Genomic DNA, 21,888 nt, shown 5'->3' with positions numbered 1-21,888 from the left:
GCTTTGCTCATCCCCTGTTCCCTGTGTGGTGCAGCAGCTAGTGGTGGTGTAGTGGTTAAGAGCAGTAGTCTTGTAATCTGGTGAACTGGGTTCGATTCCCTGCTCCTCCACATGCAGCTGCTGGGTGACCTTGGGCTAGTCACACTTCTCTGAAGTCTCTCAGCCTCACTCACCACACAGAGTGTTTGTTGTGGGGGAGGAAGGGAAAGGAGAATGTTAGCCGCTTTGAGACTCCTTAGGGTAGTGATAAAGCGGGATATCACATCCAAACTCTTTTTCTTCTTCTTCTACACCAAAATCTGGTTTAGCATGTAACTTAACCCCAGGATCATGGTTAAGGTCTCTCCTCCTTAGGTCTGTCCAATTGTTGCCCATCAATGGTACCACCACTGTGCTTGTAAGTGCAGGATGTAGATGAAAGGCAAGGGAGCATCTCGGGGAAGGAGGAAAAAACCATCTACCCAAAGGTACATCTAGCCTAGCATCTCATTCTCACAGTAGCCACCTGGGTGCTTACAGAAAGTCCACCAGCAGGAGAGCCTGAAAGCATGGTACATTCTGTTCTGTTAATACCGACAGCATCAGGTGTGCCTGTGTGCGTATGTATAATTAAAAGGCATGCTAAACAGGATTCTCATTTTTCCGCTTTTTAGCATAAATTGAACTAATGGACACTATCATAAAGGTGGAGTAGAATGTATATTGAAAGTGCTTATATCTACAGTTAGAATGTGTAATTGCTCTGCAATTGCTCCATTAAGAACCTTTGGTATGTGATGAAACTTTCTGTATTTTTTAACTACTACTAAATGATAAACGGGACACAGGTGGCGCTGTGGGTTAAACCACAGAGCCTAGGACTTGCCGATCAGAAGGTCGGTGGTTCGAATCCCCGCGACAGGGTGAGCTCCCGTTGCTCAGTCCCTGCTCCTGCCAACCTAGCAGTTTGAAAGCACGTCAAAGTGCAAGTAGATAAATAGGTACCGCTCCAGCAGGAAGGTAAACGGCGTTTCTGTGAGCTGCTTTGTTTCGTCAGAAGCGGCTTAGTCATGCTGGCCACATGACCCGGAAGCTGTACACCGGCTCCCTCGGCCAATAAAGTGAGATGAGTGCCAAACCCCAGAATCGGCCACGACTGGACCTAATGGTCAGGGATCCCTTTACCTTTACTAAATGATAAACAAGCAAACAAATAAAATAAATGACGTTTTAGCTCAGTTGGGGTGAACTGATTAGCCAGTCTAGAGGTCAAAGGGCCTCAAACCTTCCCTTTCACATCACCTCCCTAAAAGTCCGCTTACCCCCTTTTAGGGGTGCAGGGGCATTGCACCCCTAAATACAGATAAGTTATTTTCCATTAGAAATAATGAACTGTTGCGAGACTGACGGAAGCCCAAAGAACGAAAGAACAAAAAACACAAAAAATGAAATATTTAAGAAATGTCAGTTTATTAGGAAAATGGATGACATGGAAGAGGTAATTTTTAAAAACATTTGTGTTTGATCTGTGAAGTATTAGTTTAATAATGAATGACTTAATGTCGTTTTATTTATGATTTTCTTTATTAAGACTTAACTGTATCGGTGTATGATATTTATGTTTCTGTTTTTCATTTTTCATTTTTCTTTTCTTTTTCTCTTTTCTTTTTTTTGGTAACCTTTTCTTAATTTCTTATTTCTTTTTCAAGTTTGTAAGTTTTGATTTGTACATATTTGCAATAAAATTTAAAAAAGAAAGAAAGAAAGAGGAAGGACAGAGGAGCAGGCCAAAAGGAACACATTTTGCCTGGGTACAACTTATTCCAGAAGTCAGTAGGAGCAAATATCTCCAGTAAAATACCTCTTTGTAACCCCTTAGCCCGAGATATCAAGATAGTGAAGCCACTGGAAGATGTGGAGGTGAGCGAGAAAGAGAGTGCTTCCTTCACCTGTGAGATTTCACACGACGAGGTTGAAACCCAGTGGTTCAGCAACGAAAACAAGATCCGGGCCGGAGAAAACATCAGGCTGCGCCAGGACGGTAGGAAAGGGGACAGCCGATGAGTAGAAACATTGGATTTGTTTTCATGTTGGAAGGGCATGTGGGGGAAGACCACTGGAAAGCGAGTCTGAACTGTTTAGGTCTCCTGCATAACTAAAGCTTGAGGGCTCACCTTCAGATCACATGCATATCAGTTATACAGTGGACGTTCGTGTTATATACTGAAGTTCTCACCCTGGGCCAGCAGGGGGATACTGTAGATAGTTTTCACTCAGGTCCACATATGCAAATAAGGGATTGAAAGTGACGTTCAGTGATTGGATAGTTACAGAAAGTTGTTACAGTTACGTTGTACTGGAGCTCTATATAAGCAGGCTGGCTGAACCCTTCAGTTCAGTTCTGTTCTGGCCTGTGAATAAACAAGAGCTGTTTGAAGAACCGCTGTGTCGTCTGATATGTTCACCCACAACATAACAGTTCAGGTTGCAAATGTGATCCGTGCAGGATGCATGTTCGCAACCCGCAGTGGCGTGTCTGCACACGTGCGGGTTGCGATTTAGCACTTCTGCACATGCATGACCCCCAAAACCCGGAAGTAACCTGTTCTGGTACTTCCTGGTTTCAGCTGGTCCGTAACCAGAAAAAATGCAACCTGAAGTGTCTGTAACCCGAGGTATGACTATATACCAGTTTGAGTGTTGTGGCTTTCCCCAAATAATTATGGGAAGTGTTTGACAAAGGTGCTAAGAATTCTCAGATGGATATATCTAGTCTACTTACAGAGCTATAAACCCCGTGATTCTCTGGGCTAAGGAAATGGATATTAGACCATGTCCTCGAGGGTTAAGGGGATTCTTGTGTTGTGGGATTTACTACTAAAAATGTGCTTTCTGTGTCCTCTTGGGCAGTAGGAGAGGCTACAATGAGATTAAGAAGCAGGTGCCTAAGGTGTGGTACACTCAGCAGATCTCAAAACTGATGGCCCATAACTGTGAGTTTGTGTCTCTGTTCACAGGGAAAAGCTACGCGCTAGTCTACAGAAGTGTGGAGATGGAGGATTCAGCAGAAATCAAATTTGTTGCTGAAAAAGCAGAATCCCGGGCAAAACTTAAAGTAAAAGGTAATTATGATGGCATTGTATTGCAGTGTAGCTTATTTGTTGTTGTTACTGTTTAGTCATTTAGTCGTGTCCGACTCTTTGTGACCCCCTGGACCAGAGCACACCAGGCACTCCTGTCTTCCACTGCCTCCTGCAGTTTGGTCAAACTCATGCTGGTAGCTTCGAGGACACTGTCCAACCATCTCGTCCTCTGTCGTCCCCCCAACATCAGGGTCTTTTCCAGGGAGTCTTCTCTTCTCATGAGGTGGCCAAAGTACTGAAGCCTCAGCTTCAGGATCTGTCCTTCCAGTGAGCACTCAGGGCTGATTTCCTTCAGAATCGATAGGTTTGATCTTCTTGCAGTCCATGGGACTCTCAAGAGTCTCCTCCAGCACCATAATTCAAAAGCATCAATTCTTCGGCAATCAGCCTTCTTTATGGTCCAGCTCTCACTTCCATACATCACTGCTGGGAAAACCATAGCTTTAACTATACGAACCTTTGTTGGCAAGGTGATGTCTCTGCTTTTTAAGATGCTGTCTAGGTTTGTCATCGCTTTTCTCCCAAGAAGCAGGCATCTTTTGATTTCATGACTGCCGTCACCACCTGCAGTGATCATGGAGCCCAAGAAAGTAAAATCTCTCACTGCCTCCATTTCTTCCCCTTCTATTTGCCAGGAGGTGATGGGACCAGTGATGGGTGGCTTATTAGTCTTTCTTAAAAACACACCTTCAGTTTGGTTAATTTCCTAAACAGCTCAGGACCACAATACTTAATGACCGCCTCTCCCCATATAAACCGACCCAGACCCTGTGATCATAATCTGATGCCCTTCTTTGTGTGTCTCCTCCATGAGAGTTAGGGAAGGTGGCAAGACAAGAACGGGGCCTTTTCTGCAGTGGCTCCCTGTTTGTAAAATGCTCTCCCCAGGGAGGCTTGTCTAGCACCTTCATTCTACGTTTTTAGGCGCCAGGTGAAAATGAATCTCAAATGTTTTGAACTTCCTAAAGCACTATATCGATTCAAAGCAGTAGTGCTAGTAATGATGTTTCTTTGTCGTCTTTTAGAACTGCCTGTAAGGTTTGTGAAACCTCTCCGCGTAAAGATTGCAATTGAGAAGCACCGGGGCTTTCTGGAGTGCCAAGTGTCTCGCCGCAATGCTGAGGTCAAGTGGTACAAGGATAACAAGCTGATCCAACCTGGCGAAAAGTATGAGATTGTCAGCGACGGGGTCTACAGGAAGCTCATAATCAATGAGACAGAGTTTGCTGATGAAGGCATTTACACCTGTGATGCCATCGATGACAAAAGCAGTGCTCAGTTTTATGTGGAAGGTACTAACTTGTTTTCAGCTGGAATATGTGGAGGGAAGCCATGAAACTGAGTAGTCGTGCCATTTATCTAAATATCGCAAGATGGGTGGGTGGAATTCCCAAAGCCAAGAAGAGCATCATTTAGATTTCAGGCTTGTTCCTGCCACCCCTGCCCTTCTTTCCAGACAAGGTGTTGTGGAAATGCAGGCAAAATATTTGCCCAGTTCTTTTTTTTTTAATTAATTAATTTTATTTTATTAACATATAAAACACATACATTTACATTTACACAATGCACATACACAACACACTACCTTATTTTCATAACATAAAACATACCTACAATACTCTATATAATATCTACCTATACTGTACATATACCCAACATACCTACACACCTACCCCACACGGACATCTGCCAAGTGATTTGACTTCCAGCCGTTCTTGTTATGCTATTTTATTTTTCCAACCAGCTTAAACGCATTTCATTATTTCTTTAATCTCTTCTTCTATCTTGACTTTACTCTCCTTTCACTCTAATCATTTTCTGGATTCACTCAGTATCTGTCAGAAATTCTACTTTTTCCACATAAATTTTGATGTATTCCTTAAAGATAGCCCACTCCTTATTCACTTTTTGTACCATATTTCCTCTTATCCTCCCTGTTGGTTCGGCAATATGGAAGTATTCCATCATTTTAGATAGCCAGTCTATTTTAGTTGGGACGCTGCTACTTTTCCAATTTTTGGCAATCAATAACCTTCCTGCCATAGTTGCATACATAAATATTGGTCTGCAGTTTTGGGTCCTACCTACAGGTGACCAAATAGTCATTACTGAACTAGAGCCAGGTTCATTGCATTGCTGGTTCTGAACTGAGGTTAAAGCAGATTTAATGGTAAAAATGCTACTATCGCTGAACCTTACCCCAGAACATTAGGATAGCTTCACATGACAGTTTCTCCTGCTGTTGATCCAGAATGTTAGGCACACAACTTGAAGTGTAGGAACTGACATTTCTTTAAAAACTTCCTCATGCTGTAAGAGGCTTTGTACTTCTCTCTGCCACATACATGAATTGTGTTTTGGGTTCTGCACCCTTTTTTATGAAAGGAACTGAGCAGATTGAGTAAAGGAATCAGTCCATCGGAGATCTGCATAATATCCTGTGGGAAAGTGCCCTTTCAACAAAATTCAAATCATCAAATGTCTTGATCACCCTAACTTCCTAGCTACAGCAAAAAGCATACCAATAAAGTGTCAGTATAACCCAAAAGATTCCAGAAGAACATATCATAGTATATAAGAATTGTCCTTACAATCTAAGCCTGTGCACTTTTAATGGCAAAAGATGTGTCAGGTTAAATGTGTTTAGAATTGCAACCCCACAAGAGAGCTGGGCTTGATGATTGACATGGGGCTGCCACTGAAAATGACAGCTTTGGGTCAATTCCCCCCCCCCCCTGCCTGCCCCAATATTTGCATGTATCATTGTGTTGCATAATTTGCTGCCACGGTCAGAGGTGGGAAAGAGAACCAACAAAGAAAGTCTGCCCGCAATATGGATAAAGAACTTGTGGACTTCCAGCTGTTTCTGGACTACAGCTTCCATCAGCCCAGCCAGTATGACCAATGGTCAGAGGTGATGGGATTTGTAGTCCAGCAACACTGACGTGAAGGCCACAGGCTACCCACACTGGGCCTACAACAAGAGCAGGAAGAGGAGTCAGAAATTGGCTAGTTTTGCTCTTAGTGGCAAGCTGAAGGGTTTAAAAATATGCTTTGTTGTTTAGTCATTTAGTCGTGTCTGACTCTTCGTGACCCCATGGACCAGAGCACACCAGGCACTTCTGTCTTCCACTGCCTCCCGCAGTTTGGTCAAACTCATGCTGGTAGCTTCGCTTCCAGCATCATAATTTTTATATGCCTGTTGTCTTTGTCCATGGAGTTTTCTTGGCAGGGATACTGGAGTGGCTTGCCGGTTCCTCCTCCAGGTGGATCACGTTTGGTCAAAACTCTCCACTATGACCTGTCCATCTTGGGTGCCCTGCTCGGCATAGTTCACAGCTTCTCTGAGTTATTCAAGCCCCTTCGCCACGGCAAGGCAGTGATCCATGAAGGGGTAAAAATATGCTACTGCATATTAATATTTATTTCCTGCTCCTCTTGTCCTAAGCTGGACCAAGGAGCCCAGCAATATTCAAATCTCAACATTATGATGATTTTAAATAGCTGTTAATAAGCCACCACTACATGGTCTGCGTGGAGGCAGCAGGATGGGCATTTGACCTTTTCCTCTTTGGCTCCTCCTTGTCCTCAGAGCAATCCATCAATATTGTGAAGGAGCTGAGGGATGTGGAGGTCAGTGAGCCAGCGGAAGCCAGGTTTGAGTGCGAAATCTCCATTGAGTCTGTCAAGCCCCCTAAATGGTCTCTCCGTGGAGAACTCCTGCAGGCCGGCAAGGATGTTGTGATAGAACAGGAGAGGAGGCTGCACCGCCTGATCCTGAGGAAGACTGACGTAGAGATGACAGGCACCATTCAGTTTGCCATTGGCAAAGCAAAGTCCACAGCGAACTTGGTGGTGAAAGGTAAGTCACTTCTTCCTCAGAACTTGAAACAGCAGCAGCAGCAGCAGTTCTGTTCAGGGTGGTTCTTGAGGAGAAGGCAGGGGGGCTTTTAGATGAGCAACGTTCAGCGGCGCAAGAGATTCAGAGGAGCCAAAAGTACGACCTCTGCGAGGAGGGCACCCGCTCCGTATTGATCATCCACGATACCTCAGTCAAGGATAGTATTGTGATGGCCTGGGACTCGGGCTCAAACTCAGAACCAGAAGAGTCTCGGTCCGCACTGGATCCTCTGCCTCAGGAGGCATCTGAACTGAGTCTGGAGCCTGATTCTGAAGAGCCCCAGTCTGCACAGGTTCCCCTGCAACAAGCACCAGCTGGGCTGAGTCAAAGGCCTGAGCCTGCCCTGGCTCCAGATGTAGGGATTACCTTGTTGCCCCCACCTGGGCTATCACTCACAGCTGCTCTACTACTGGTTGGGTCAGGGGAGGCTGAGGCGGCCCCTGGGTCTAGTAACCCACTGACGTCTCCCGAGCTGCAGAGACTAAGGTCTGAGAGAAGGAGAGACCTGAGTACTCGCAGGAGGAGTGCTCACCTTTGGGCGAGATAGGGAGGTGAGTCACAGGGGGATCAGGACTGGCCGTTACCCCATCAGAGATAAAAGGCTGCCAGACCCCACCCCAGGTTGCGGGAGCAACATTGCTGCTACTTGCCTGTTACTCTGTGCCTGGTTTCCTGCCTTGGCCCTATTGGACTGACTGCTCATGGAATCCTTGGATTTGGGACCGGACCTGGACCGCATTGTTCGGTTTAACCCCCGGGCCCAGCACAAGTATGAGTCAACCTAGCAATACAATTCCATGGTTCTTTACCCCTTCATGAATTGGTAAAGGTAAAGGAACCCTGGACGGTTAAGTCCAGTCAAAGGTGACTATGGGGTTGCGGCGCTCATCTCACTTTCAGGCTGAGGGAGCCAGTGGCTGTCCTCAGACAGCTTTCCGGGTCATGTGGCCAGCAGAACTAAACCGCTTCTGGCTCAATGGGTGACAGTGACGGAAACCAGAGCGCACGGAAACACCGTTTACCTTCCTGCCACAGCAGTACAGTGGTACCTCGCAAGACGAATGCCTCGCAAGACAAAAAACTTGCTAGACGAAAGGGTTTTTTGTTTTTTGAGCTGCTTCGCAAGACGATTTTCGCTATGGGCTTGCATCGCAAGACGGAAACGTCTTGCAAGTTTGTTTCCTTTTTCTTAACACCGTTAATACAGTTACGACTTGACTTCGAGGAGCAACTCATAGAACGCGGTGTGGTAGCCTTTTTTGAGGTTTTTAAAGACTTTGGTGATTTTTGAAGCTTTTCCAAAACTTTCCCGACACCGTGCTTCGCAAGACAAAAAAAATCGCAAGACGACAAAACTCGCGGAACGAATTAATTTCGTCTTGCGAGGCACCACTGTACCTATCTACTTGCACTGGCGTGCTTTCAAACTGCTAGGTTGGGACAGAGCAACGGAAGCTCACTCTGTTGCAGGGATTCGAACTGTTGACCTTCCAATTGGCAAGCCCAAGAGGCTCAGTGGTTTAGACCACAGCGTCACCAGTGTCCCTCCTTCATGCATTAACTAGCAGTTGTGCATAGTTCCCCTAGTTCTAATTCAATGCCACTCCCATAGTTTCTCCTAGATCTAATTCATTGCAACTTCTTCTTTGTCCATGATGACCCTCCTTGCTCCTTCTCTTTGTAGATCTCCAAGTGACTATTACTAGGCACCTAGAAGACAAGGTTGTCCAGGAAACCCACTCGGTTGTCCTTTCTTGTGAGTTCAAGCCTTCTCCAAAGGTTGTAGAATGGTACAAAGACCACACCCTCATCGAGCCCTCAGAGAGGTTTAAGCTCAAGAGGGATAAGAACACAGCAGAGCTAAAAATCCTGAAGTTGTCTGTTGGAGATTCTGGTGTTTACAGATGCAAAGCTGGGACTTCAGAGACCAAGGCCTCACTGACCATTCTGGGTACGTAGGTGAAACAACGGAGGGAAGGTGAGGGGAGTCCAGCCTTGCTTTATGTGCAGGGAAAGAAATTAGCAATTCTCATGTGTATGCTTACTATTAGAAATTGGGTGAAATCCGATAAGTGAATAATTTTTAGTGACATGTCTATATGCCGCATTAAGGCAGCAATAATGCATAGAAAAGGCACCATCCTCTGGTACCTTTGAAAGATGTCAATAAATGCCCCCCCAAATGCAAGGGAGACTGTTGCCTCTTTTTGCCCAGTTCCTGTTTGCCTTGACTCAGTGTGATGGCCTGGGACTTGGGCTCGGACTCGGAACCTCTGCCTCAGGCGGCATCTGAACCAAGTCTGGGTCCTGATTCTGAAGAGCCCCAGTCTGCACAGGTTCCCTTGCAACAAGCACCAGCTGGGCTGAGTCAAAGGCCTGAGCCTGCCCTGGCTCCAGATGCGGGGATGACCTCGTTGCCTCCAGCTGGGCCATCACTTACAGCTGCTCCACTACCCGTTGGGTCAGGAGAGGCTGAGGTGGCCTCTGAGTCTAGTAACCCACCAACATCTCCCAAGCTGCAAAGGCTTAGGTCTGAGAGAAGGAGAGACCTGAGTACTCGCAGGAGGAGTGCTCGCCTTCGGGCGAGACAGGGAGGTGAGTCACCGGGGGATCAGGACCAGCCGTTACCCCGACCGAGATAAAAGGCTGATGGAGCCTGCCCCAGGTTTCAGGAGCAACATTGCTGTTTGCTGGAACCTGCCTGTGACCCTGTGCCTGACCTAGCCTGGTTTCCTGCCTTGACCCTGTCGGACTGACTGTTTGTGGAACCCTTGGATTCGGGACCGGACCTGGACTGCATTGCTCAGGTTTATCCCCGGGCCCAGCACGCTCAGCCTCCCCTAAGTTGAAGCCACTCTGACACACCTCCATGTCAGCCCATCTGTCATATACCACAACCCCACAACAGCCATTTTGCTACTGGCACCCATGGAATGTTCTCAAAATTCCAAGTGTGCCCACTGGCCCGAGAAGGTTGCTGCTACCTGCTCAGGTTGCAGGTTAGAAAGGGAATTTGCAATGCAGAGTGTGTTGTGACAACCTGTAATATACTGGAGAATGGTGCCTCCCTCAGGAGTATGGAATGAACCTGCTTATTTGGAGTGTGGGGAGGAAGAAGCCATACGACAGGGGAGGACATTTCTTAGGCAGCAGATGGAGAATCTGAGATGTTCAGAAAAATATTTTATTTGCTATCATGGCCCTTTGGATTCTCTGAAAATGCTATGTGGGAAACTGCCTTTGCGTATAGAATGGAGGCCGCAAGAAGTTTGCAACATGCTGTTTGCAGAGCTGGAGATGGTTCTGGTAAGTTAGCATCTTGTACTGTGGAACCTCATTGTGTGCCTAATCCCTCCCCTCAAACAGAACGCAAAGTGGAGATAACGAAGCATCTGGAAGATGTGGAAATTGAGGAGGAGAATTGTGCCTTCTTCTCCTGTGAGCTGTCTGAAGACATTGACGACGTGGAATGGTTCCTCAATGACACACACCTCTTCCCCAACAACTTCAATGAGATCAAGAAACTGGGCACCTCTCACAGCCTGATGCTCAAACACGTCATGCCAGAAGATGCTGGCTCAGTGACGATCAAGGTTCAGAAGAAAGTCACCGAGAGTGCTCGGCTGAAGGTGAAAGGTGAGTTTCCTTTTTTCACCTAAGGGCCTTGGTCCTCGCTTTCCTTACAATCAAGCTGCTGTATGAGTTTTGTGAAATAAGTAACACCTGGAAAGTTGGATCTAAACATTGCCGTTTCCTTTCCCTGTTGCACCGTTCTTCAGAGAAGCCTGCCGTCTTCATGAAGTCCCTGGATGATGTTGCTGCAGAGGAGCGCAGTACAGTCAGCCTGGAGTGTGAGGTCTCCAAGGCAAAGGTCAAGCCCATCTGGAAGAAGGAGGGTGTGGAACTCACCCCAAGCGACAAGTATGAGATGTTGCAGGCTGGGAAGACGCTGGGTCTCATTATCCATGACCTCGACAAGGCTGATGCTGGCTTGTATACATGTGACCTTGGTACAGAGGTGGCCAAGTCTAGAGTCAGTGTCCAAGGTAGGGGCTGCTGCATTGTGAAGTCCGGAACTGTAGACTTGCAGGGTGTAAACATGCACCCCCACAAAGCCCCACAAACCAAACCACAAGCAGAGGGCCAAAGCAAATGTGCGCCAGCTTTGTGCATCTTTTGCCATCTTTTCTTGTCCTTTCTAGGGTTCTAACACACCAGAATGTTACGGAAGACAATACAGTGGTACCTCAGGTTACATACGCTTCAGGTTACATACGCTTCAGGTTACAGACTCCGCTAACCCAGAAATAGTGCTTCAGGTTAAGAACTTTGCTTCAGGATGAGAATACAAATCGTGCTCTGATGGCGCGGTGGCAGCAGGAGGCCCCATTAGCTAAAGTGGTGCTTCAGGTTAAGAACAGTTTTAGGTTAAGAACAGACCTTTGGAACGAATTAAGTACTTAACCCGAGGTACCACTGTACTCATGAACATGAAATTTATTAAGGTCAGAGACCAGCTTGAGAAACACAAATGGAACTACAATCCCAATAGCAAAACAAACATTTAAAACAATATACAACAATGGATTTTAAGTTTAAAAGTGTGATAGGCATGTTGTTGTTGGTGTTTAGTCGTTTAGTCGTGTCCGACTCTTCGTGACCCCATGGACCAGAGCACGCCAGGCACTCCTGTCTTCCACTGCCTCCCGCAGTTTGGTCAAACTCATGCTGGTAGCTTTGAGAACACTGTCCAACCGTCTCATCCTCTGCTGTCCCCTTCTCCTTGTGCCCTCCATCTTTCCCAACATCAGGGTCTTTTCCAGGGAGTCTTCTCTTCTCATGAGGTGGCCAAAGTCTTGGAGCCTCAGCTTCAGGATCTGTCCTTCCAGTGAGCACTCAGGGCTGATTTCCTTCAGAATGGATAGGTTTGATCTTCTTGCAGTCCATGGGACTCTCAAGACTCTCCTCCAGCACCATAATTCAAAAGCATCCATTCTTTGGCGATCAGCCTTCTTTATGGTCCATCTCTCACTTCCATACATCACTACTGGGAAAACCATAGCTTTTACTATACGTACCTTTGTTGGCAAGGTGATGTCTCTGTTTTTTAATAGGCATATAAACACATAAAAACTTTTAAAAAGTCTACCTTAGAGAAATGACCCAAGACAATACACTTTTTAAATAACAAATGCATTCAAATGCATCCAAAGAGCTTTTTTCTGTTTATACTTCCTCTGTGGCAATGCCCTGGGGATTCCTTAGTCATGCTCTCTGTTTGCACAGGGGTTCCACTGTTCTCATTCTTGCATTGCGCTTGCCTTGTGTAGGTGCCAAAGCCTCTCTGATAACCCTTTTATCTCTGTTCTTAGAACTGAACATCGGCGTCACCAAACGCCTCAAGAACACGGAAGTCCTGGAAGGGGAGAGTTGTAGCTTTGAATGTGTTCTCTCCCACGAAAGCGCTGAAGATTGCCGCTGGCTCATCAACGGAACTGAAGTGGGCCACGAGGGACGGGTTAGAGCATTCAAGAAAGGGAGGAAATACACTCTCAATATTAAAAAAGCAATGGCCACTGATGCTGGAGAGGTCGTTTTCTCCCTCGGTGACTTAAGCTCCAAAGCCACTCTAGTCGTGAAAGGTGCGTAGAGGAAATTTGGGTGTGCATCTTAAGCAGGAACATCTGTTTGGTACATGGACAGTCTCAACGGATTATAAAATGGCACTATTTAGTTTATTTATTTATGAAAATATATCCCCGCGACGGGGTGAGCTCCCGTTGCTTGGTCCCTGCTCCTGCCAACCTAGCAGTTCGAAAGCACATCAAAGTGCAAGTAGATAAATAGGTACCACTCCGGTGGGAAGGTAAACGGCGTTTCCATGCGCTGCTCTGGTTCGCCAGAAGCGGCTTAGTCATGCTGGTCACATGACCCAGAAGCTGCACGCCGGCTCCCTCGGCCAGTAAAGCGAGATGAGCGCCACAACCCCAGAGTCGGCCATGACTGGACCTAACGGTCAGGGGTCCCTTTACCTTTTATACCACTATTTGTTTTTGAAAAATCAGAGCGGTTTGCAACAACTATTCATAAAATCATACAACCATATAAACATGTTAAAATCAGAAAACAGCTACCTGCTTTGGAAAGATTTATTCCTAATTGCATAAGCATGATAGAACAGAAACATTTTCAGCACATGTTTATAAGATGAAATGCCTGCTGAATCTCAGTTCCTTGTCTTGTTGCTCCTTTACTACAGATTCCCCCCCCCAAAAAAAAATTCTCCAACATAGTAAAAAAGATGATAAACCTGAGGAGTTATTTTTCTTCTTAATAGAAAGATTCTTTTGCTTCGTTTCCCTTTAGAAAAGCCAGCAGAAATTGTACGTGAGCTGGAGGACAAGACCGCGTTGGTGGGGCAGGAGACTAGCTTGAGTTGCGACTTGTCCAAGTGGGACGGCAACATTAAGTGGCGCAAGGATGGCAAAGAGATTCGGAGGAGCCAAAAGTACGACCTGCGCGAGGAGGGGACCCGCGTCATACTGATCATCCACGATGCCTCAGTCAAGGACAGTGGGGAATATACATGCGAGACCGAAATCTCTAAAACAAAAGCAACGCTTACTGTGGAAGGTCAGTAGTGGTGCCTTGCAAAGAGTAGATCCAGTCAGCAATTGGAAAGGAAATTTTCTGAAATTCAGTTTGGTTCCACAACGGTTGGAGAGAAACTAGATTCAATTTGCATTTAAAGGCAAACCTACCGCTGTGGGTTAAACCACAGAGCCTAGAGCTTGCCGATCTGAAGGTTGGCAGTTTGAATCCCCGCAACGGGGTGAGCTCCCGTTGCTCAGTCCCTCCTCCTACCAACCTAGTAGTTTGAAAGCACATCAAAGTGCAAGTAGATAAATAGGTGCCACTCCGGCGGGAAGGTAAACGGCGTTTCCATGCGCTGCTCTGGTTCACCAGAAGTGGCTTAGTCATGCTGGCCACATGACCCAGAAGCTGTATGCTGGCTCCCTCGGCCAATAAGGTGAGATGAGCGCCGCAACCCCAGAGTTGGCCACGACTGGACCGAATGGTCAGGGGTCCCTTTACCTTTTACCAAATCTCAAACTGCAGATTTCAAAGCACAACCATCAACAGTTTGCCAAATATAGGGGGTGGGAATTCCATATTACAAAAATAAATACTCTAGACTTGAATATAAAAGGAGCAAGCAAGAAGGAAGTATAAAATAAGGCAGAAATGTTCCAGTTGCTGGCAATGACCTCACTGTGCTCCAGCAGCCTGTCTTAAATACGGTTCAGAAGAGAGGGGTCTTCTCACCAGGCTAGATGGTTAGCATCTCGCTCTATTCTATCTTTCATCATAATTAATTAATTAATTAATTGTACCCCGCCCACCTGGCTGAGTTTCCCCAGCCACTCTGGGTGGCTTCCAACAAAGATTACAAATACATTAAAATATCACACATCAAAACTTCCCTAAAGAGGGCTGCCTTCAGATGTCTTCTAAAAGTCTGGTAGTTGTTGTTCTCTTTGACATCAGGTGGGAGGGCGTTCCACAGGGTGGGTGCCACTACCGAGAAGGCCCTCTGCCTGGTTCCCTGTAACTTGGCTTCTTGCAGTGAGGGAACCGCCAGAAGGCTCTCGGCACTGGACCTCAGTGTCCGGGTAGAACGATGGGGTGGAGTCGCTCCTTCAGATATACTGGGCCGAAGCCGTTTAGGGCTTTAAAGGTCAGCACCAACACTTTGAATTGTGCTCGGAAACGTACTGGGAGCCAATGTAGGTCTTTCAAGACCGGTGTTATGTGGTCTCGGCGGCCGCCCCCAGTCACCAGTCTAGCTTCCGCATTCTGGATTAGTTGTAGCTTCTGGCTCACCTTCAAAGGTAGCCCCACATAGAACGCATTGCAGTAGTCCAAGCGAGAGATAACCAGAGCATGCACCACTCTGGCGAGACAGTCTGCGGGCAGGTAGAGTCTCAGCTTGTGTGCCAGATGGAGCTGGTTGACAGCTGCCCTGGACACAGAATTGACCTGCACCTCCATGGACAGCTGTGAGTCCAGAATGACTCCCAGGCTGCGCATCTGGTCCTTCAGGGGCACAGTTACCCCATCCAGGACCAGGGAGTCCTCCACACCAGCCCACCCTCTATCCCCCAAGAACAGTACTTTTGTCTTGTCAGGATTCAGCCTCATTCCATTTATATCCTTTAAGTTCCAAGTGGTGGTGAACATTCTTCCCTGTCTATTGCGGGCCTTGTAAATTGCTCCAAGGTGGTGCTGTGTGTTTGGGTTGTGGCGTGAGAATCTTCACCTCTGAGAAGTACGAGAGAAGCATGTAGCCATTGTTTCATTTATCTCTGTCGCTGTGTTTGATTTGAGTGCTCACTTACCTATCACTTTATCGCATTTCCTTTCAGAAGCAGGAAACTGCTTCATCAAAGACCTTACGGACCTGAAGCTGGAGGAAAATAAGAAAGCAGTCCTTACTTGCGAAACCAAGAAGCCGGCTTCTGCTGTGACCTGGAGGAAAGGGATTATGGACCTCAAGGCGAGCAAGAAATACGAGATCAGCCAGAAGGGGACAGTCCTGCAACTCACAGTGAACGACTTACAGGAAGACGACAGTGACATTTATACCTGTGACATTGGCGAGACCCAGTCGAGCGCAAAGGTGGTAGTGCAAGGTACGAACGCTGTGTGGTTTGTCTTATTAATTATTGCCATGGGGGGGGGAATTCAGCCTGTAGTCCCAGCATTTAGATTTTGTCAAATAAATGGAAAAGGCCATGGTTTGGTGGTAGAGCACATGATGTGCATGCAAAAGATCCAAGGTCCAAACCTTGGTGTCTCCAGTGAAGCTGAGAGAGTCTCCTGCCTGAAACCCTGGGATAGCTCAGTCAGTAGAACATGAGACCCTTAATCTCAGGGTTGTGGGTTCGAGACCCATGTTGGGGGGCTGGACTAGATAACCCTCACAGTCCCTTCCGACTCTACAGTTCAGTGTTGCAAGTTACTGTCAAAAATTCTCGACAGATGAATGAATTCACTTGATATAAAGCAGCTTCCTGTGTTTTCTCCAGAGCGTGTAAGGAAACCAGAATACTGGAGCAGTTCTTACATTAATGTAACTTTGCCTAAGATGGAGTTGGTGCAACAAATAGCCTAAGCCACTGTAGATCAGCCATTCCCAACCTCATGCCTTCCTGATGATGCTGGACTTCAACTCCCATCAGCCTCAGCAAGCATAGCCAGTGGTCAGGGATGAGGGGAGTTGTAGTCCAACAACAAGAATTTATAATTTGTACAACATTTGTAGGGCACCATGTTGGAGGAAGGCTGTTGTATATTGTAACCATGACTTGTTTAATTAAACTAGTCTCCTGCACGATGAAATCTGTATTGGCATATACTGTATTTATTACAACATGTAACTTTTTCCATATTCTTTCCTTTATCAGCAATCATGGACGTGTATCTAAGTCTCTTTATATTACAGGCTCGTGATAAGTGAGAGGCACTTCTCTTTGAACTATGCCTTACAATGGAAACTTCTTGATGTTTTATTTTGTGCTCGTGTTCCTTTTTCCAGGCCAATAACCAAAGGCCTGGAACATGCATGTTTGATTTAAAGGTGTCTGCTATATGCAAGTGGTTGATCCCTACAACATAACATACGATCCACAATAGGTTTGGAATAAAGCTGAATCAGGTGACAATGGGTTGCATCGGGGGATGCTACTTTCAGATGCAATCGTCACTCAAAGGATCTGCTACTTTGAGGCATTTAATGAGGAAGCCACTCATGAAAAATGATCCAGGCATGAAGACTGCAATAGAGGGTAAACCAGATGAAGGCAAGCACTAGATTCTTCTAATTTGTATGATGGTGGAAGCAAAAGGGTGAGGAAGTTTGCAGTTCAAAGCTCACCCCATCTGAGGTGAGATGCTTTTCACTTGGTGCTACAGCTCATTTCTGTCTGGATTTGATGTTGGATTCTGACCTGGAGACCAGCAGCTTGGGCCACTCAAGCAAGCAAACTCAATTCTGCTCTGTGTCATACTAGCTACCAAAAAACTTCTTGGCTTCCCTGTATGGTCTCAACAGACCAATTTTAGGCTTTAGATTGGAGCAATGTCTGCATTACCTTGGAGCTTTCCAAGGTCCTGAAAAGAACATAAGAAGAGCCCTGCTGGATCAGGCCAAAGGCCCATTTAGTCCAACATCCTGTTTCCCACAGTTGCCAACCAATTGCCTGTGCCTAACCCACAAGCAGGACATGAGCGCAACATCACTCTCTCCACCTGCGATTCCCAGCAGCTGCCATTCAGAAGCATACAGCCTCCATTCCAGCAATTGTTGTACTGGCCCAGAAAGTGCCTTTGGATGTTACTGTTACTTGCAAATGTAAAGAAGGATCAGTGGTGGTGAGTGCCCATTGGAACTCATGGGCTGAAGCCAATGACAAGCAGAGCCAGATAGTTTTAGTTTTGTCCCCATCCTTCTCCCTCTTGAGTTCTACACAGGCAAAACAGAGACCAAGGGCAAAGAAACTGACAGGCAGTGCCATCCCTGAACTGGATGCAAGTAAGAAGGCAGGCAGGCAAGAGCTGACTGAGAGCAGACTGGGATTGGTGGGGCAGTGTGCCATTCACCCTAGTTGACCAGCCTCTCCTCTTCAGGTGCATACTGTCTCCAACAGGGGAGGTAAAACATGACCATTGTGGGTAGTAGTTGTTATCCTCCAAGTTTATTATTGACCTGCCTCTGCAAATAATCTGTAAATTCTAAACCATTTTGGGAGATGCATCTTTAACTTCCGGAATACCCTGTCAAGATTTGAAACCCCTTCTCATGTATAAAACGGAAAGTGAGATATAGAAGGTGATACAAAGAAACGGGAGTCTCCCAGTGGTGTAGCAATAAAACTGCTAGCACATTTGCAAAGCTAAGAAGGGTCTGCTATGGTTTCAAATTGGATGGGGGACCACCTGTTGAGATTTCTGCATTGCAGGGAATTGGACTAGATGACCCTTAGGTACCTTCCAGCTCTACAATTCTATGATTCACTGTCAAGCCAGGAGAGCAAATATTCTCATTACAATGGAAATAAATGTTAGTTGTGTTGTATTAAGCACTCTGATTATCAATGCTAAGTTTGCAACTGGGTTGAAAATGATCTCTTACTGGTTCAGTCTATTCTACGTGATTTCATCAGTGGACTTCATAGTTGAATATGAAATCAACTGAAGTGTTTTTCTTTGGACCAGAGAGCACTCCAGGTGTCAACAGGATCCAGAGTATTCTACTTGAAAGAAATTATTCTCCTTGAGTACGTAGAATGGATGCACTTTATCAGCTTATACAGATCTCTGAAGAATATAATCGGTAGCTCCATATGCCTGGAAAGAATTCACATGGTACATGGGATGTTGCCTCCATAATCAAAAGAAGGATTGTTGCTAATGTTGGTATACTTTTTTTAAAAAAAGTTTTATTCAAGTTTGGGATTTTCACATACTATTATCTCCTTCCAATTTTAAATTTCTCATACAATTTTTTCCTCCCCCCTCCCCCTCCCCATATCCATTGGAAGGGTTCAAACTATTATCCTCAGCCACTGGCATAGCATCTTTAGTTTTCACCGAATGTCTTTTGTTTCAGTAGTTTTTATCCATTGAAGATAGGGGTTCCATCTGCTCCTTATCGTGGTGGACTTGACCTTCCATGTTGTTTCCTGTGACATGACTGCGACAATGTCCGACTGAATAAGTTCAAACAAATAACTATTCCATGCCTCTACTGTCCATTTTTCTCTATCTTTTCAACCTAAAGCTGTCCTGTTGATATACTATGGATATCTGATCAACATTAATTTCCACCTGTTCTGTTGTTTAAAGATCTTTTTCTGTTGTTCTGGGGCAAACTCCTGTTTCTGAAGGTGCGAAAGGGGAGAGTCAACAAACTGAAAATTTGCTGAGAGACAGCAGCTTCTCCCACCCACGCTCCCACCCACTACATATCCAGTTTTATTTGCTTGGACACAGTTTCCCTCTAAACGAAACTACAGAAGGATGTCAAGTTTCTAGAAATGGAAGATGGTAAACTGTGCTAGAAGAGTAGATCATGATGAAATCATGTTGAGAAGGGTTCTCATAGAATTATAGAATTAATTCTCATAGAATTATAGAATAGAATTGCAGAGTTGGAAGGGACCACGAGCGTCATCTACTCCAACCCCCTGCAGTGCAGGAATATTTTGCCCAACACGGGACTCAAACTCACAATCCGAGATTAAGAGCCTCTACCAACTGAGCTATTGCGGCAATCATCAATATTTCATTGGCATTCCCTTCCTGTACTGGCAGCTATGGATGACTACATCTAAGAACTTGGACTAATAAAATCATAGAGGATGAAGATGCCCATCTGTGTTCATGTGACCTTTCTACAGGAAGTGTGGACTAGCAGGAAGGGAGAAAAATAGTCCTTTGGCTTGGATGCCAGTGTCTGCTTCAGAAGAGATGTCCCTCCTCAATAATCTTATGCTAGAAGGGAGTTTGAAATGTGATGTGAAATTACTAACTGGCAAATCCTACCTTTTTTAAAAAGAAAAAGAAAGAAAGAGACATAACTCATAAGCTTCTTCTCAGTCCTTTGACTATAGATGTACTGTAACTCCACCTCACAGTCTACCAACAGAAACTATTTTTGAACTATCAGAGTATCTACATATTTGCTGTTGTCTGTTATGCCAAAATCCATTTGTCTTTATTTTGCCAAAGTCCACATAGATACCTAGATGTGTATCTTATGTTATATGCTATGTGTTAATTAGATATTACCTGCTTTGATCTTTACTATATGTCTAAATCAATGGGTAGGGAATGTAAAACTTACAGTTCAGGTGAACCTAATTGCATTATTTCCTTCTTCTTTTTTTAAAGCATTAAGTTATCAAGCCGGTTACTGTAATTTTCTTAAGCTTTTTCCCCATGTGGAGAATAGGTGGTTAGAACAGTGGGTCAATGACATTTCCATCAGTTGAATTTTATTATTATTATTATTTGCTTCAAATTCCTTCTTGCAAAAGCTGTTGGGGAAGCAAAGAACCCACAGCTTTTCTTAAGCCTTTCCTCCTGGCCCATGTTCACCTTCTTTAATTCTGCATTTTAGCCCTTCCAGTTCTTTTTCAACAAGAACTGCAGAACAGGGAAGCTGAGGAAGGAAGCAAGGTGCGGCTTACCTGTGAGCTTAACAAGGCAGACCTGCCGGTGCAGTGGATGAAGGGAAAAGAAATCCTGCAGGCCGGCGACAAGTATGAGTTGAAGCAGCGTGGCGCTGTGGCAGAGCTAGTGATCCGGGATGTAAAGAGTTCTGATGCTGGGGATTATACCTGCAGCACTGGCGAGCTGAAGACCTCGGCTCGAGTGCAAGTGACGGGTAGGAAGAGCCACTAGTTTCGCGGTGCTCAGTTATCTATGCCATAATTTAATAGGGGGCCTTCACGGAAATGCCATGCATGCGAAATTTGCTCACTGCAGTAGGTAAAGGTAAAGGGACCCCTGACCATTAGCCAACTCTGGCCAACTCTGGGGTCATCTCGCTTTATTGGCCGAGGGAGCCGGTGTACAGCTTCTGGGTCACGTGGCCAGCATGACTAAGCTGCTTCTGGCGAACCAGAGCAGCGCACAGAAACGCCGTTTACCTTCCTGCCACAGTGGTACCTATTTATCTGCTTGCATTTTGACGTGCTTTCGAACTGCTAGGTTGGTAGGAGCAGAGACCGAGCAACAGGAGCTCACCCCGTCATGGGGATTCAAACGGCGGACTTTCTGATCGGCAAGTCCTAGGCTCTGTGGTTTAACCCACAGCGCCACCATGCAACCCGACCTCTGTGAGTGTGAGTTGTATGTTTTAGGCGACGTGCATCTAACCATACCATTCTGCTTCCATCTGTCAGATGGCGGTGGTGGTTGCTCGTGAGTAACCAGGCAGGACTCTGACCTGGCTTTTAAAGGTTTTATTGTGCAAACTATTTACAGTGCAGATCTACCAAGTTCATGTCCGTCTCAGTCACTTGCAGAATTCGGGAGTGGCCTCTTCCGGCTTCTCCCCCAACATACGAACTTTGGCACCCCAAGCCTCCTCCTCCCCTCCTTGCGTTTCACCCCTCTGCGCAAGGTGGGTGACAGAAGTGGATTGTGTCCCTCCTGGCCCGCCTGGCGAGGTGAGGCGCAGGGGCTCTCAGCAGCATCCTCCAGCCCTTTCCTCGCTTGGCTGGCCCCTTCCCTCTCTTCTCCACTGGAGGTGTGGCTTTTCCCACCACTGGAAGAGGAACTGCTCCTCAGGAGTTTCGGAGGCTCTCTGTATCCCAGCGGCCCCCCTGCCTCCCCCCCCCCGTTCCGAGGGCAGTCCCCTGACACCATCACTCATGGTTGAATCTTTGACCTATGTTGTAGAGCTAAGCCTGTGTAAAGAAGTTCCATGTTTGTAAGATCCAAGTTAACCATCTCTGCAGCGGACATATGGCAGTTGAAAGATGTGGTTGGGAATGCTTTCCAGATCGAGGGCCACATTTCCTCCTGGGCAGCCTTCCAGGGGCCACATGCCTGTGGTGGGCAGGGCCAGAGGTGAAAGGAAGCAGAGCAACTGGTGCAAATTTTACCTTTGCACAGTAGGCGAGTTTCTACACCCACTTGCACACCTCTCTTCATCCAGAGAAACTGGAAGCATTCTCAGAGTCCAAGGACACATTCCAGCCAGGCAGAAACACCCAAAGAGGGTGCAAAATGGGCTTCTGAGGGGCATAACTAGGGAAAGGGTTTGTGGCTTGTGGAGAGTCCCAAGGGCCACAT

At 46.2% G+C, this 21,888-nt stretch overlaps 1 protein-coding gene and 1 long non-coding RNA gene across 2 annotated transcripts in view; one reads left to right on the top strand and one right to left on the bottom strand.

Moving 5' to 3' along the window:
* Positions 1-21,888, top strand: part of OBSCN (obscurin, cytoskeletal calmodulin and titin-interacting RhoGEF) — a 285,408-nt gene that overhangs the window by 81,497 nt on the left and 182,023 nt on the right. Inside the window, exons 25-35 of the mRNA XM_081163401.1 lie at positions 1,859-2,020; positions 2,997-3,101; positions 4,148-4,414; positions 6,715-6,984; positions 8,708-8,974; positions 10,390-10,659; positions 10,803-11,069; positions 12,396-12,665; positions 13,390-13,656; positions 15,450-15,716; positions 20,207-20,473. Of these exons, the coding sequence (XP_081019527.1) occupies positions 1,859-2,020; positions 2,997-3,101; positions 4,148-4,414; positions 6,715-6,984; positions 8,708-8,974; positions 10,390-10,659; positions 10,803-11,069; positions 12,396-12,665; positions 13,390-13,656; positions 15,450-15,716; positions 20,207-20,473 (2,679 nt within the window). The remainder of the gene's footprint in view (positions 1-1,858; positions 2,021-2,996; positions 3,102-4,147; positions 4,415-6,714; positions 6,985-8,707; positions 8,975-10,389; positions 10,660-10,802; positions 11,070-12,395; positions 12,666-13,389; positions 13,657-15,449; positions 15,717-20,206; positions 20,474-21,888) is intronic.
* Positions 1-21,888, bottom strand: part of LOC308569782 — a 137,241-nt gene that overhangs the window by 10,725 nt on the left and 104,628 nt on the right. The gene's annotated exons all lie outside the window — the stretch shown is intronic.

This window comes from Podarcis bocagei (assembly GCF_964188305.1).
Source record: "Podarcis bocagei genome assembly, chromosome: 12".
Taxonomy (NCBI): domain Eukaryota; kingdom Metazoa; phylum Chordata; class Lepidosauria; order Squamata; family Lacertidae; genus Podarcis; species Podarcis bocagei.
Note: the sequence above shows the minus strand (reverse complement) of the source record. Positions and strands in the feature narration are given on the sequence as shown.